Genomic DNA, 15,176 nt, shown 5'->3' on the forward strand with positions numbered 1-15,176 from the left:
ATGGATGCATACAAGAAATACAAATGTGTTTAACCAACAGAACAGCTGCTGAAGTAGCAGTTACTGTGACAGAAAAGTGTGAATACAAGGACTATCACATAAGGCAATTAAAACAAACTTTTCATTTCTGCTAATTGCATTTACTTAGTGAGGGAACTGGATAAAGTGCATTTCAATATTTGCCTTTTACTGAGACAAATTTCTCAGTTACCATATAAAAAAAAAAAAAGTGCAGTTGTCCTGGAAAAAAAAAATGACATCACACACAGTACACTGCATAATGACTCACAACATTTATTAATTTTTAAGCACAATGCCACAGCAAACAATATTCAGCAGTCTAGAGCAAGTCTGCTCACACTTTAACATAGCCAGTGTAACTGTAGGTTTTTCCGCTGCGCTTCATCTACATGGATTGTAAATTGGAAAGAATACTTGGAACTCTGCTGGGGTAGTGCGTTTGCTGGTCCCTAATTTATATTTGGTCAGTGCTTAAACCACATTACAACTTATATCCACAGTCTAATAATGAAATGTGTGTTTCAGTATGTAACAAAGTAAAGAGCAGTCAAATTAAACATCAGATTGTACATTTTTGTGAAAAATGGGTGGTATTAAGATAAAGTGCACATTGTGTGTCTACCTGTGCTCAAGTCTGCGATGACATAAACAGTAAATGACCCTTTCAAAACTGGATGGGGAAAGAAAAAGAAAAAAAAAAGCAGATGATTGATCTTTACTCCCAAAGGAAGGACAAGTCTATTTCTTGGCTTTGCCCTGAGCAGCTACAGCTTCCATGGCTTTCTTTACAGTCTCCTCATCTCCCAGGAACTGCATGGGTCCAATAGGCTTCAGGTTCTTGTCCAGCTCATACACGATGGGGATGCCTGTTGGCAGGTTCAGCTCCATGATGGCCTCCTCTGACATACCTATGAAACAATGACAGACACAAAGCTGTAACTCATTTCAATGTAGCTGCTGCTGCTTTAGACCGCGTTAAAATGCGTAACAGCGGATGATAGCTTTGTTAGATAAACACATGATTGTTAAACTGTTACATTAAAATTCACAACTTAAGAACTAAAATAAACCTGCTTGGAACACAAAATACTGCCTATCCCTCAGCCTGCAACTAGATCAATTTGAAAATCTTAGGTGACTTCCTTCTTGAGTTATTGCATTTACAAGATTTTCAGAAAATGTGACCTATGACCTTGACTTTGAATTCAAGGTCACAGATTCAAACTCAAAAAAATTTAATAGCTGCTCCTATGGTGCTGCTCCTGGTGACCTCTGACCTTGAGGTCAAGGTCACCAGGACTCGAACTTGCCTGAGATTTTTAGTAGATGCCTCTATGGTATAATTTCAAAAAACAACACTGTGTAACTCTCAAGTTATCACAGTCATAAACTTGGGTGTCTGCACTATTAGGAATGTGGCCACCTAGACCAATAACAATCTGCTAGTTAACCCACTGCAACAGCTAATAACTCTACACTCTTGTCTATAAGTTAATTTCTGACTTCCCTAAAACCCAAATGGATGGATCAAATATTGGCCTTTATGAAGGTTTAGCAGGTAACTCAATTCATTGTTGACTCATAGTAAGTGAAATAACACTGAAAGGTGTTTTTAGTGCTGAGAAATGTTTCACAAGTTTCTCCTCTACTCCTTACCCTCCAGGTGCTTGACAATGCCACGGAGACTGTTGCCATGGGCAGCAATCAGCACCCTCTTTCCTTCTTTGATCTGTGGCACGATCTCCTCGTTCCAGAAAGGAAGTGCCCGAGCAATGGTGTCCTTAAGACTCTCACAGCTAGGGAGCTGGTCCTCTGTCAGGTCAGCATAACGTCGGTCCTACAGGGAAAAAGAAGAAGTCGGTGTTGTCAAAATAGTTTCAGCAACGCAGGGTTACATTGAAGCAATAACGAAAAGAGTCAACTTGTCATAATTTCCCCGAGCGGTTACCTTGCTTATGGTCTGATAATAGTCATGTCCCTCATCCATAGGTGGGGGAGGAATGTCAAAAGAACGCCTCCAGATCTTGACCTGGGCTTCCCCGTGTTTGGCTGCCGTTTCAGCCTTGTTCAGCCCAGTCAGACCACCATAGTGACGCTCGTTGAGGCGCCAGGTCCGGTGGACGGGCAGCCACATCTGGTCGATGCTATCCAGGACAAACCACAGAGTGCGGATGGCCCTCTTTAGGACAGATGTGTAGCAAATGTCAAACTCATAGCCAGCATCTGAGGGGAAATAGAGATGACATTTTGAGACGTGTATTTCAAAACAGTTTGTCATATTTTTCATGAAGGAATACTACTGCAGCTACCATTCACAGGATCAAATAATAGATACCTTCATGTTTTATTGCCCTTCTTTTATCAGTTGCATGTGATTTTTCTTGGTCAGGGGCCGCAAGGCACTGGCAGACTTAACACTGCAAGATGTGCCTGTTTGGGATTTTTAGGTCATAAAAAAAACAGCAGGAGTGTGTGTGTGTGTGTGTGTGTGTGTGTGTGTGAATCCAGCATGATGACTCAGCAAACAGTAATATTCTGCCCTCTGGAAACAAAAGCATCTTTGGCCTGGTTATATGCTCCAGTTTTAATTCATATGCTCATTTCTAAAAGCTATGGATTTTTATTATTATTTTTGATAAATACAAATACACTTAAGATCGTCAAAGACTAAATTAATTATATTATGACTCTCCAAAATACTTCTGTGGTTAAAGAACACCACAAATAAGAATTGCTTTCTTTGAATGAAAATTAGAGGCTATGTTGCTGCACCAGGAGGCGCCAAACCGTCTGCCCCGGTGGGAGAAAAGCTAATGGAAAAAAACTCCAGTAGCATTTAATTTGAAGCAGTGACCGTGTGGCCCAGCAGACTGCGGGACAACCCGTGAAATGACTCCATCCCTTCTGCCGCACTGGGCCTACCACCGGTTTCCCCATTCAACAAAGTTGCGTAAGCACCGGCTTGCTGTGGCTTAATCCAGTGACCGAGAGAAAGCCCGATTAGGCCTTGACATTTTCTGATACCGTACCTTTCAAGGCCTGTCCTCCCCTCTTTGCCTCCTGCTCCCCGGTCTCGCTCAGGTCCGCGTCGAACCAGCCGCAGAAGCGGTTCTCCTGGTTCCAGCAGCTCTCTCCATGGCGGATCAGGACAATCTTGTACGCAGCCATCCTCACACCAATGTCCTCTACGCTGTATTTCCGGGAACTTCGGGGAAAGTGACTCCTCCTAAAAGGCAGCAGAAGCAACGGTCTCAGATTTAGCCGGGCTTCACCGAAACCCCAAACGTTCCTACAAAGCAACAGGCGGGTGATTGCTAAATGTGAGCTCGTGTGATGGAAGGTTAGCGAGTAGCCCAGTTTGACAGCTCTCAAGATTTGAGTCCTCTTCCTCTCTTCCTGCTAGTTTCCACCAATCAGAAGGCGTGCTGCGTTCAATGGAGGAGGGGAGGCAGGAAGATGCGCACAGCGGCACGTCCACACCGGTGTTTGTGCATCATGTTAGCACGTGCCTGTAAAAAAATCACGAATGATCATTTTAATCGTTGAAAAAAAAAAGAGTCATATATCGCATATCCTCACTAAGTTAGAAACATATATTCAATTCAGTTTAATGAGTGGCAAGAGAAGAGAGCAGAGGGAGACACATGGGAGAGAGACGAAGTTTCAAATTTGTTACTGTTGATTAAATCCAGTTACTGGTTATTGAATTTATACACTACTCTGTGGTGTATAAATACACGGAGAGCGAAAGATTGATCATATTTAAGATAGAACCATTAGTCAATGGTAGCATCTGTGAAACATGATCCAAACATAAGACTGCCATAATCTCAAAGCTAGTCTACATAGTTTCTGTTGCCACTGTCAAAAATGCGATAATCGGTTACTTTCATAATTCTTTAGGTCACTGTAGACAATTTACTTAAATGCATTATATTCAAAGATGTTATAGATATTTGTGCACTTTATTAACATGAAGGAGACAATTTTAGAAACACCACTAAAGCACCACTAGTATCATATTAATAATAAACACTATAGCCTCATCACATATTTAGACACATATAGATTACCAGTAAAAGTAAAAAATGACAGCAGAACTATTGTGTAAAATCTAAAACACCTGTTGGGTTATAAAAATCAATCACTGATACAAAAGGTGAGTCAGTTTTGTCACTTTTTTTTTTCTCTTTTAACTCCCAGACTCCCATTTGACAAATAAATTATTTATATGTGATTACATGATTTATTATTTATCATTAATATTTTAAAATTAATATAAAATCGTTTTAAACTGAGTATATTTAAATAAGGAATCCTTTATGGTTAGAAACCCTGAGATGTGAGTTGGGTTTTCCTGTTACTCATTGGAATTTTCAGACATTCATCACACTGAGACGTGGTAGTCGTGTGATGAGTATGCACTTAGCGTACCCGCATTTAAACCACACTTTGTCTTCAAATGTTCAGTGTGACTCTAAATTCAGAAAGGTTCAGATTTTAACACCCCCTACTCAAGATATTAAGCCTTCTTCTTATAATGGATAGCATCCATTCTAACAACAGGAGCAAAGGGTGAGAAGTGGCAAATGAGTGCACATATACCAGCAGATTCACATCACTTTTAATGGAAACTATACCATCTACAGGTAAAAGACATCCCCCACTAAAAATTTAGAGCATATACATTTGTCTTTTCCAATAAAGCACGGAGAAGGCATCTCCCTGTCACCCCTGTAGGGGGTGCTATGTGTCTCTTTCTCAAGCCTCTTGGCCTGAGCGTTTGAAGACTGTTGTATCTCAGCAGTTCTGAGACAGGACAGAGACCTCTGATAGAATCTGTTAGAGATGCTCTTCCAGCTTGGAGTTTGCTCCAAATGCCTTTATTCTATTCTATCACTCGAACCACTTTGGACTTCCACGTCTGTTCCAGTTTTCCTTTAGCCCATGGTGCTTCTTTCTTTTCTTGTGCTCCTTTTTCTTGATGTTACTTTCAACCGAGATTGCCACATCTGTCACAGCTGCAGTCTTCTGTTCCTTGTCAACCATCATTATGTGTGTTTGGTTGACCAGCAGCTGTTTATTTGTCTGGAACTTGAAGTCCTACAGTACCTTAGCGCTGGTGTCCCCAACCACCTTCAGTGTCATCTCCCATCAGGAGTTGAAGACTTCTAATTCACATGTTTCACACATTTTCCTGTACACTATCCGTCTCAGTGTATACCATCTCAGCTTGCACATTACATCGTGCTATATGCTGTTGGATAGTCTCCAGGGCACCTTTGCACAGGCTAAAACTTGGGTCTTCTTGGCTGTGGTAGACTCCTGCTTCCATGGATCTTGGTTCTGATGATGGCATGATCAGACCCTCTGTGCTGTCCTTTAAGTCAGCCTTTAAGCCACTGGTAGGATTTCATGATGTTACCAACTTCCTCTATCTGTCCATGGTACATCCCACAAAGAGGTTGGTCATCCATGATAGTTCCTCATCACCATTTATCATCCGCTGCCTAAGGCATTCTGATGTTATATGACTCAACAAGGACTGAGAACACTCCTACACACATGTTCTCAGTATAGATATGATGGCTAACCAACCAGACAGAGTAGCGGTGGCACAGTGATAAATGTAGCTATACCAAAGGAATCCCAGATCTTAGTCCAGGAAGGTGCAGTCCTAGGAAAAGCAAAGATACTGCACGGGACCCTCAAAGACCACCTGCAGGGTGAATGGGGAATCTGTGTTTGTGCATGCATGTATAATTGACTGGGGACAGGGCATTCTTTTTAGTTTTTTTTAATATACCACAAGTATGAAAATAATTTATTTTATCATTGATGGGAACAGGAAACATGTCTACATGTAAAAGCTAGGTACGTCAGCCCGATGTCACCCAGAAATGTCTCTAAGTGTAAACCAGAAAAAAATACAAAATAATGATAATGATGCTTTGTATAGCTGAATCCTTAATTGCAAGAGGTTGCACAGGATATGGAACTGTATATTCTCATTTGAAACAGATTTTTCCTCCGGATGCCCTGCCATCGGGTCTTCTGTGTGTTAGGTGAAGATGTTAACGAACTCTAGACAAACAAGACAGTAAATCATACATGTGCATGATAGTATAAAATAAAAAGAATTAAGAATAAATTGTTTTAAAATAGTTTTAAAAATTCCATAGAGTCTAGTTTTGTTATGTTTCAGTATCTTGAACTGTGACCCATTGCCTGATTGTTAAATGTTTTTTTTTTTTACATTTAAAAATATCACCAGAAATCATTAGAAATGACACGTCCAATTCCAACTTTCCATGACTCAACTTCAGTTTCCATAATTATATTATGACACTGATTTATCTAATTCTCCTAATTAAATTGAAAGCGCTTTCATGCAGTACTTGAATCTAAATATAAGTCCTTTTTTATCAGCCTGGCAGAATTTACCGACATCTACAAGTAAAACTGTTATAACCCAGTCTGATAACATCCTAAAAAGGCCCCGTGATAAAAACACAGGACGTGTTTATCAAAGGCTTTTTTGTGGGGTTAATTGATTGGGTTAACTTTTCTCTCACGTGCTTTCCGTGGGCGGAACTATTCTGTCCAATCACTGCAACAGATTAGCTTGCTGAAGTGGCTATTTGCACGCTGATTGGTTACAGATCAAAACACTTCACGGGTCCCGCCTCTTCCCGGAAGCTGACGGTCATCTGATTTTTTTTTTCTTGTTCCTTGTTAGCAAGCGTCAGTGCTAGCTAACAAAACATCGATTCCACTTTCTTTTCGGTCTTCTATTTCCTCTCTGCATCCATTATTAGGAGTTAAAGGAACTTCTCGTCTACCTCCCAAGTCATGGACGAGACGAGTCCGCTTGTCTCTCCGCTCCGGGACTCGGGTGATTTCACCTACTGCCCCACGGAGCCCACCAGCCCCCGGGGCGCGTTTGGAAGCACGCCGGGCTCCGTGGTGCGCATCACGGCCGGCAGTCCGGGGCGCAATCGAGAGAGACAGCCGCTTCTGGATCGAGACCGTGGAAACACGCCACGGGAGGCGCACAGGAATGAATTCCCAGAAGATCCCGAGTTCAGGGAGATCATCCGAAAGGCCGAACGAGCTATAGAGGAGGGGATCTACCCCGAGAGGATCTATCAGGGTTCCAGTGGGAGCTATTTTGTCAAAGATTCACAGGGGGTAAGAAGACTTGCTAACTTAAATCTGCCTCTTAACTGACCGGTCATTTGAGGGATTTGTGAAACCCGAGAGGTTGTTGGTGTTGTCTGAAAACACTTAAGGGTGTTTTGAGAAGTGTTACTTGGTCCCAGGAAAGGCCTCGTGATGACTTTGCAGATACACTGTAAGTCTAGATAAACTAATTATCATCCAATCGAATAGCTAGATACTGAAGAGAATTGGAGGTTGGTATATGAATAATACAATGCAACAGAGAAAGTTTAAATAAAACATAGCCCGAGATTCCATAAGAGGGGCTTCAGGGTTTTTTCCTTCCTTCTCAGCTCAGGTTTTCTTCTCAGATATTTATTTTCTCTAAGTACTTTACCTCTATTTCACCTCCACTACCAATTTGTAATCACCTAATGTGCTGTGACAGAAGGGTGAGGTGTCCACAGGAAACCCAGGCACAGTGACAACATGCGAACATGCAACCCCAGCTGAAGTTGGAACTTTGAATTGGTAACCAGTGCACCACTGTCCGTGCCAGTGTAGACTTAGTTCTGACTTAATTACTCATAATCACAGATGTCAGTGGTTCCAACACTAGGTCCAGTAATGCCAGGACTCTTTATGCACCAAATCAGTGAAAAATAGGTTAATTAAAAAACACACACAGACACAACCCAAATGGAGTATTCTTGGGGTATTCTTTTTATTTTACTGGCCACACTGATGCTGTTTTTTAGCTTATGCATTGCACATCAGCGCACCCTAAATAAGACACACACTGCAGGCCGCTTCCAACAAATATATCTGTCTTCAACCAAAATTATGAATGTTATATACCAATTGCAAAACTCCTATAACAAATTACTTGCTTTCTTCTAAAATGCTTTCATCACCATTGTTACTGTAAGTGTGTTGACACATGTTCATTATCTACATCCCAGCTAGTGTAAGTAATCTGTTAGCGACTCTGTATCTGACCAGCTGTCCCGGTGACAGCAACACATATTCAAATAACATACATGATTTTTAGGCTTCTTTTTTTTTTCAGATGATACTCTAAAGTTTCATGATTGGAGCCAGCTTGAGCAGCTCACTGACACCTTCCTCCCAGTTTCTCCCAGTGTGTTAAGTTGTTTAAGAAAAGAGAAGTGTGCCTCAAGGCATCTGAGATGGATCCACACAAATGCATTTTCCGTCTAATCACACCAGCTTTATTGTGCTGCTTGTTAAGGCTGAATGTGTGAGGTTTTTATCCAGTGACCTGCTGCTCCCATTCACCTCCCATTCTCCACCTCTCCAGTTTCCTTAGTCACTACCGTGATTAGTAGTCATGTGCTTGCTCCCTGTGAGGATATAACTCTTCAGTGACCAAGGTTTATGTTGTAATTGCTGCATGAGATACACTATACGCACCATGTAATGTAACATGTGACTTCTATAAAGAATTATAACCACCATACCAAAAATCTGCCTTTTGCCTATCCTGTGAAACTGTCATCCTGTGTAGCTTTTAAAATAAGTTTAAAGGTTCTAGTTTCATTTCAGCTATAATATGGTTTCAGTATACAATTTCAGTTCATGTTGTTAATGGCTTTTATTATTTAAACTACAGGATAATTCTGCTTTCTGTTATTCTCTATTCTGTGTTGGTGTCAGATTTAAAAAACAAAACAAAAAAGAAACACATTGTCTTTGAATTTTACTGTTTGTCTCATACATATATGTAAACCTGCCCTTCTTACTCTATCTTCTCTGCATGGGCCACTTTATCTGCAATTTATTTTATTTTTCTTCCATTCTGTCTCCCTTTGCAGAAGATAATTGGTGTGTTCAAACCTAAAAATGAAGAGCCCTATGGGCAGCTGAATCCCAAGTGGACCAAGTGGCTCCAGAAACTGTGTTGTCCGTGCTGTTTTGGCCGTGACTGTTTGGTCCTGAACCAGGGCTACCTCTCAGAAGCTGGGGCCAGTCTGGTTGATCAGAAACTGGAGCTCAATATTGTTCCCAGGACCAAGGTATAAACTCTCAGGGCAGTGTCTTCACATTACAAAGGTCAGTAAAGAAAAAATTTCCCTCTTTTTAATCAGAATTTCTACTTTTAGGTGGTGTATTTGGCAAGTGAAACATTCAACTATAGTGCCATAGACAGGGTCAAGTCTCGAGGAAAAAGGCTAGCTTTGGAGAAGGTGCCTAAAGTGGGCCAGCGCTTTCACAGGATTGGACTGCCACCCAAGGTAATCTGGTACATTGGTTTTATGCAAGTCATTTTATTCAGTTATTAATTTGTTTATTATTCTACAAATATTCTTAAATGTATTCTTACATTTCTATGAAATGTTCAGTTTCTCTCATCAAGAGATTTAAGCTTGTTTCTCATGAAATAATCATGTTCATCATTATTGATTAGCTTATAAAATCAAATGCCGTTTTAGCTGTAGTGGACACAATATCTATGTTTGGTCATCAACCCACATAAATATTAAAAAAAACTCCCAGGGATAAAATACCATTTTAGGTCATTTCAGATGAAGAGTTGTAGGCTTTTTAACTTTCTTGGGAAAATGATTTCGAAATCTATCAGAAAATCTCTAATTTGCAGTACTTTTTCTGCTTCAACAGGTCGGTTCTTTTCAGCTCTTTGTTGAGGGATACAAGGATGCAGATTTCTGGCTGCGAAGGTTTGAAGCAGAGCCTTTGCCCGAAAACACCAACCGGCAGCTCCAGCTGCAGTTTGAGCGGCTCGTAGTCCTCGATTATATTATCAGGAATACAGGTACGTACTCACAACCGTAAGTAAACGAAGCAGAGTGAACTCATTTATCACTGTTGAAAACATTTATTGTGCTCATTGCAGAGCGTGTAGTGCTGCTTTGGTTAGGATTGGGTTTATCTGAATTTGAATATTTTTTGCATCCCAGACCGGGGAAATGACAACTGGTTGCTGAAGTACGACTGTCCCATGGACACTGTTGGAAACCGGGTGAGAAACACACACACGAAAGCTTAAGTGCAAATACATTTAGAGTTGTAATATTAATTTTCAGAAATGCTAATTAAAATATAACTGTCAGGAAAAGCACAGGTAGCGATTTACATTTTTCCTGTAGGCAAAACATGTTTCCCACACAAACATCAACCAACCAGCTGATCTGAGCATCTTTTTATTCTTTTTATAAAATAAAAGACAATAACCTACTGCTCAGTCTAAACTACAGTGAGGCTGAGAACATGAATGTAGTAGTACAGGATGTGGTCTTAGTATTGTTTCATGTTGTAGCATGCAGATGGAGAAAGGCAGATGTCTCTTAAAGTGCTGTTTGATTATTGCAGTTGGATGCTACAACATTGTTGTAGTCAGGCAGACTTGCTGCTAACCTAAAAACAATATTATTTTTTAACTGCAGTTTCATTATCTTAGTAAGGACACATAAATAACTAAACATAACAGATTTTATGGAAATCTGTCTATGTTTCATGTATCTGAAAGGAAATAAAAATTATCGATGTTGATATAGATTACCGATATATCCCATTTTTAAATCACCAAAAATCAGTATCAGTATTAGCAGATGAGCTAGCATTAGCTTACATTAGCAAGAAAAAAGACGTCTCACTTTTGAGCAACAAAATCAAGTGAAGGTCCCTCAGTGAATCAACCCTGTTAGAATTAAATGAGAATCTGTTCATATATTTGCAATAAATAAATGAATCGTTACCATATGAAGAATGAGAGTGGCATGCTGTTGCCTCACAGTAATAAGGTCCTGGGTTCCAAACCATTAACCAGCTGTGGACCAGCCTGTTTATTGTCCCCGTGCCTGCTTTAATCTTCTTGGGTTCTCTGGCTACGGTCCAAAGATGTTTATGTCAGGTTAAGTGGTTATCCTAAATCAGCCGTAGGTGTTAATGCAACAGTCAGTGGTTGCCCCTCTCTTTTAGCCCTGCAATAGACTGGCGATGCATTCGGGCTGTACTTTGCCTTGTGCCCAGTGACAGCTGGAAGAGTTACAACCCATGTCTCAACAGTGAATTAGATAAGTGGATGAAATTGGATGGATGGATGGATACGTGAAAAATGCTAAACATTGCAATTTTAATATTGTTAATTTTTTTTTTTTGTTATTGTTTTTGCTCATTCTGCATTGTGAAGGCCAAATGCTTTCTCCCGAAAAGGTCAGTAGTTAAATATGTATTTGTTATATTTATGTTTTTATCTGTCCAGGACACAGACTGGGTGGTAGTAAAGGATCCTATCATCAAGTTGGCAGCCATAGACAACGGCCTAGCATTCCCCCTGAAACACCCTGACTCCTGGAGAGCTTGTAAGCACCGTTTAAACCACTCATTGTTCAACTTAAGAACATTATTCTTCCCTTGAGAAAAAGAAAGAGCTTTTTATTTTTCCTTTTTATAAGTACGTACATTTTATATACATTGACTGTATCTTTGCTTGTTTCATTAGGTTTTAATTAATTTTCTCTTCGTTTTGATTTCACAAATAATTGCTGAGCTCTTTACAAGCAATATATTCAATTAGAATGTTTCCTTGTCCAATCACAGACCCCTTTTACTGGGCGTGGCTTCCCCAGGCCAAAGTTCCTTTCTCTCAGGAAATCAGAGAGATAGTGCTTCCTAAACTCAGTGACCCAAATTTCATCAAAGACCTAGAAGAGGACCTCTATGAACTCTTTAAGGCAAGTCATCATTAATTTTTGTGGCATAGACTGATGTAAGTGAGAGAAGTTTGAAGTGAAAACAAGGATGGAGAGGATGGCTATGGTATATACATGTTATCTACTGTGTCTCACAGAAAGATCCTGGTTTTGACAGAGGACAGTTTCACAGACAAGTAGCTGTTATGAGGGGACAGGTGAGTTGTCGTTTCTGAAATTGTCTGTCTAGACAGCAAAACCTAATGGTGAGGACAAAAAGTGGGAAATGATTCTTAATATATGTATGAGTTTAAGATGTGACAAACCTCTCAATTTGCATCCCAAGATCTTGAACCTGTGCCAAGCCCTGAAAGATGGTAAAACACCCCTCCAGTTGGTCCAGATGCCTCCAGTAATTGTTGAAACAGCCAGAGCTCCTCAGAGAGCAAACAGTGAGTCTTACACGCAGAGTTTCCAGAGCAGGAGACCCTTCTTCACCTGGTGGTAGAAAAGAAGCAGAAGAAGAGAAACAACAAGGAGCTGGAGCGAGAAAAGCAATTGAGAACATTAGTGTTTGGATGAAGGACACTACAGAACCTGAGGGCACAGGTTTTAATTTTTTTTTTTTTTTTTCCTTGAAATGGAATTAGTCCTCACATCTCCCATCCTTTCCTTATGGATAATTCAGTAGCAGAGTGTGAGTTGGTGAATGTTAAGAAGAGGCCAAAAGAGGAAGAATTTCATAACGTATCTTCCCTGTTTTACTTATGTGCCTTTTGTGGAGGTCAGCTTAAAAACTGATGATGTGATGAAGATTTTGTACCTTCTTGTGAAAGATTTCAGTGAGGTGACTGTTCTGTTGGAATCCTGGGTGCACACAATGTTTGTTCACGCACACTCGTCAGAAGCCTCTCATGTTGTTGTTTTTTTATGGGAAGTGTTGAAGTCCATGTTTTGTTTTGTTTGCTTTTTTCCATATCTCTCATCCTTCAATATCCACATGCATATTCCCTCCCACAAAGTTCAAAACCCCGGGTTGGTGAAAGCAGTTGTGCCACTAAATCGTTATTTTATTTTACTTTATTTTTTAACAAATAAGAGAAGTGTTCATTGTGACCAAGTATGACAGATTCAGGAAACAGGCACTCAGTGGTGTGCATGCCTTTACACAATGAACATCGACCATGTGAACTGGTTTCACATGGTTCCTCCTAAGATCAGGATCTGCAAGTCATCTTGGTTGATGTAGAAAAGCTGAGGTACTTTTGGTTTAAGAACTTAACTGTTTGTTAAGTTAAGGTAAGTGTGAGTTTGAGTGGCTCGTCTAATGTGTCTACTCCCTCTGAGGAATTGAGTCTTTGGTGAAGAAAACAAAATTACTGCATCTGCAACTAAACAAAGGGGAGTGGTGGTTGCTCGTCCATCAGCTCCTTTTGTTTTGGACTCTTGGTTTGAGTTGATTTTCTGTCTCCAAGGTGGACCTAAGTAAACAAAGAAGTAACTTTCTGCTGTATTGAACTGACATGAAATGTAATGCACTGTATAATTTGTATGTAATATTTAATGACAGATTATAATTAAAACATATTCCATTAATACAGGCGATCTGTGCGTTTGTGACTGTTGATTATAATTGATTTTATTACAATACAAAAGAATAGAACAGCCCTTTATTGTCATTGTACATGTACAATCAAAAAATAAGAAGTGCAAGAATAATTTGCTCATGTTCAAGCAGAACTAAAGTTTGTTAGTTTTTCAAAACTATACTTTCAGTTTATGGCTTTTTTTCTTTCTTTTTTTTTAATGGATAGAAATTTTTTTTTAATCATGACTGAGTCATGAACAAATAATAAACTTTATTATTCTGTTGGATTTGCACTGAATTTTTTAACTGAACAACCTTTAACACCGGACTAGCACACTTTAATCTGACAACAGTTATTCATGCGTATCGAGTTGCATGGAGAGGGAACCACAGGCAGCACTTTTGAAGTCTATTTTGCATTTTGGCCTTGTCTTTAAAATTGTTCCACTCTTAATTAAGACTCAGTGCTATGCTCAGTATCCTTTTCTGTTGACAGTTGATATAAAATCAGGACCACTTCACTGTTGAACTGTTTTTTAATGCAAATAACTAATTATCCAATCGCAGGCAAGCAACTCATCGTGCATGTAAACATAGAACAGACGACCTGCTGAAGTCCAAACTGAGCATCAGAATGGGGGATAAAGGTTATTTTAAGTAATTTTGAACGTAGCATGGTTGTTGGTGCCAGATTTTTTTTTCCACACAATCATCTGGGTTTACAGAGCATGGCAGTGAGCGGCATTTCTCTGGGCGAAAATGCCTTGCTGGTGCCAGAGGTCAGAGGAGAATGGCCAGACTGCTGACTGCTGAATCTTGAAGCCGATGGGCTAGAGCAGCAGAAGACCGAACCACATGCCACTGCTTTAAAGAAGAGGAAACTGAGAGAGACAGGAGAAGATTGGAAAAGTATTGCCTGGTTTGATGAGTTGCTTTTTCTGATGCAACATTTGGATAGTGGGGTCAGAATTTGGCGACTCAAACTTGGTGGTGTAATGGAGTGGGGGATCTTTTGGGGAATCAGCCTACCTGAGTAGTGTACCCATCTTCTGTTGGCTGCTTCCAGCAAGACAACATCCCATGTAATGAAGTTAAGATAATCTCAAACAGGTTTATTGAACATGCCAATGAATTCACTTTACTCTAATATCCTCCACGGTCACCAGTTCTCCAACAAGCAACCTCTGCATTGCAGTAGAATGGAAAATTCACATTATGAATGTGCATGCAAAGCCACAGCAACTGTGTGATGCTATCATGTCAATACTGACCAAAATCTCTGAGGAATATTTCCAGCACCTTGTTGAATCTATTTCACGAAGAATTAAAGCAGTTCTGTAATCAGGTTCCAACCCTGGTGTGCATCGTGGGTTTGTCACACGTAGTGACAAACCCACAGTAACCACCCAACTTTCTTCAGCTTGTTGATTTATTCATTGTTTTCACTGCCAGTTTTAATGATTTGGTTCATTCTCCTTTGTCCCCTTATTCTCTGGGTTAGCATCGCACTTGTTTGCAGAAAAGAGCACTGATCAACCCACAGTACACTCTCTCCACCACCCATCGACAAACACAATTAGCACCCAGCTGGTAAATATATTGGGGAATTTAGCAACTAAGATTTAGCAACCAGATAGAGAATGTTGTATTTAAATTTACCAGATGGCTAGAACTAACTGTAAATTCATGCTAGTGTGTTGTAAATAGGCAACTTTACAATATGGTACCTTTTT

General features: G+C 40.1%; 2 protein-coding genes across 2 annotated transcripts; one reads left to right on the top strand and one right to left on the bottom strand.

The window, feature by feature from the left end:
• Window positions 1–271: 271 nt before the first annotated feature.
• On the bottom strand, window positions 272–3,436 carry pgam1b (phosphoglycerate mutase 1b). The gene is made up of 4 exons (XM_080879628.1): window positions 3,051–3,436; window positions 1,970–2,244; window positions 1,678–1,858; window positions 272–929 (listed from the first exon to the last, which is right to left on the bottom strand). Exons 1-4 carry the CDS (start codon window positions 3,187–3,189, stop codon window positions 760–762), a joined length of 765 nt encoding a protein of 254 aa, XP_080735754.1. The 5' UTR covers window positions 3,190–3,436; the 3' UTR covers window positions 272–759.
• Window positions 3,437–6,722: 3,286 nt separating this feature from the next.
• Window positions 6,723–13,451, top strand: pi4k2a (phosphatidylinositol 4-kinase type 2 alpha). Its single transcript, XM_080880300.1, has 9 exons — window positions 6,723–7,212; window positions 9,018–9,218; window positions 9,306–9,437; window positions 9,823–9,976; window positions 10,122–10,183; window positions 11,426–11,525; window positions 11,764–11,897; window positions 12,014–12,073; window positions 12,202–13,451. Exons 1-9 carry the CDS (start codon window positions 6,874–6,876, stop codon window positions 12,361–12,363), a joined length of 1,344 nt encoding a protein of 447 aa, XP_080736426.1. The 5' UTR covers window positions 6,723–6,873; the 3' UTR covers window positions 12,364–13,451.
• Window positions 13,452–15,176: the final 1,725 nt, after the last annotated feature.

Source organism: Rhamphochromis sp. 'chilingali', assembly GCF_963969265.1.
Source record: "Rhamphochromis sp. 'chilingali' genome assembly, chromosome: 4".
NCBI classification, from domain to species: Eukaryota; Metazoa; Chordata; class Actinopteri; order Cichliformes; family Cichlidae; genus Rhamphochromis; species Rhamphochromis sp. 'chilingali'.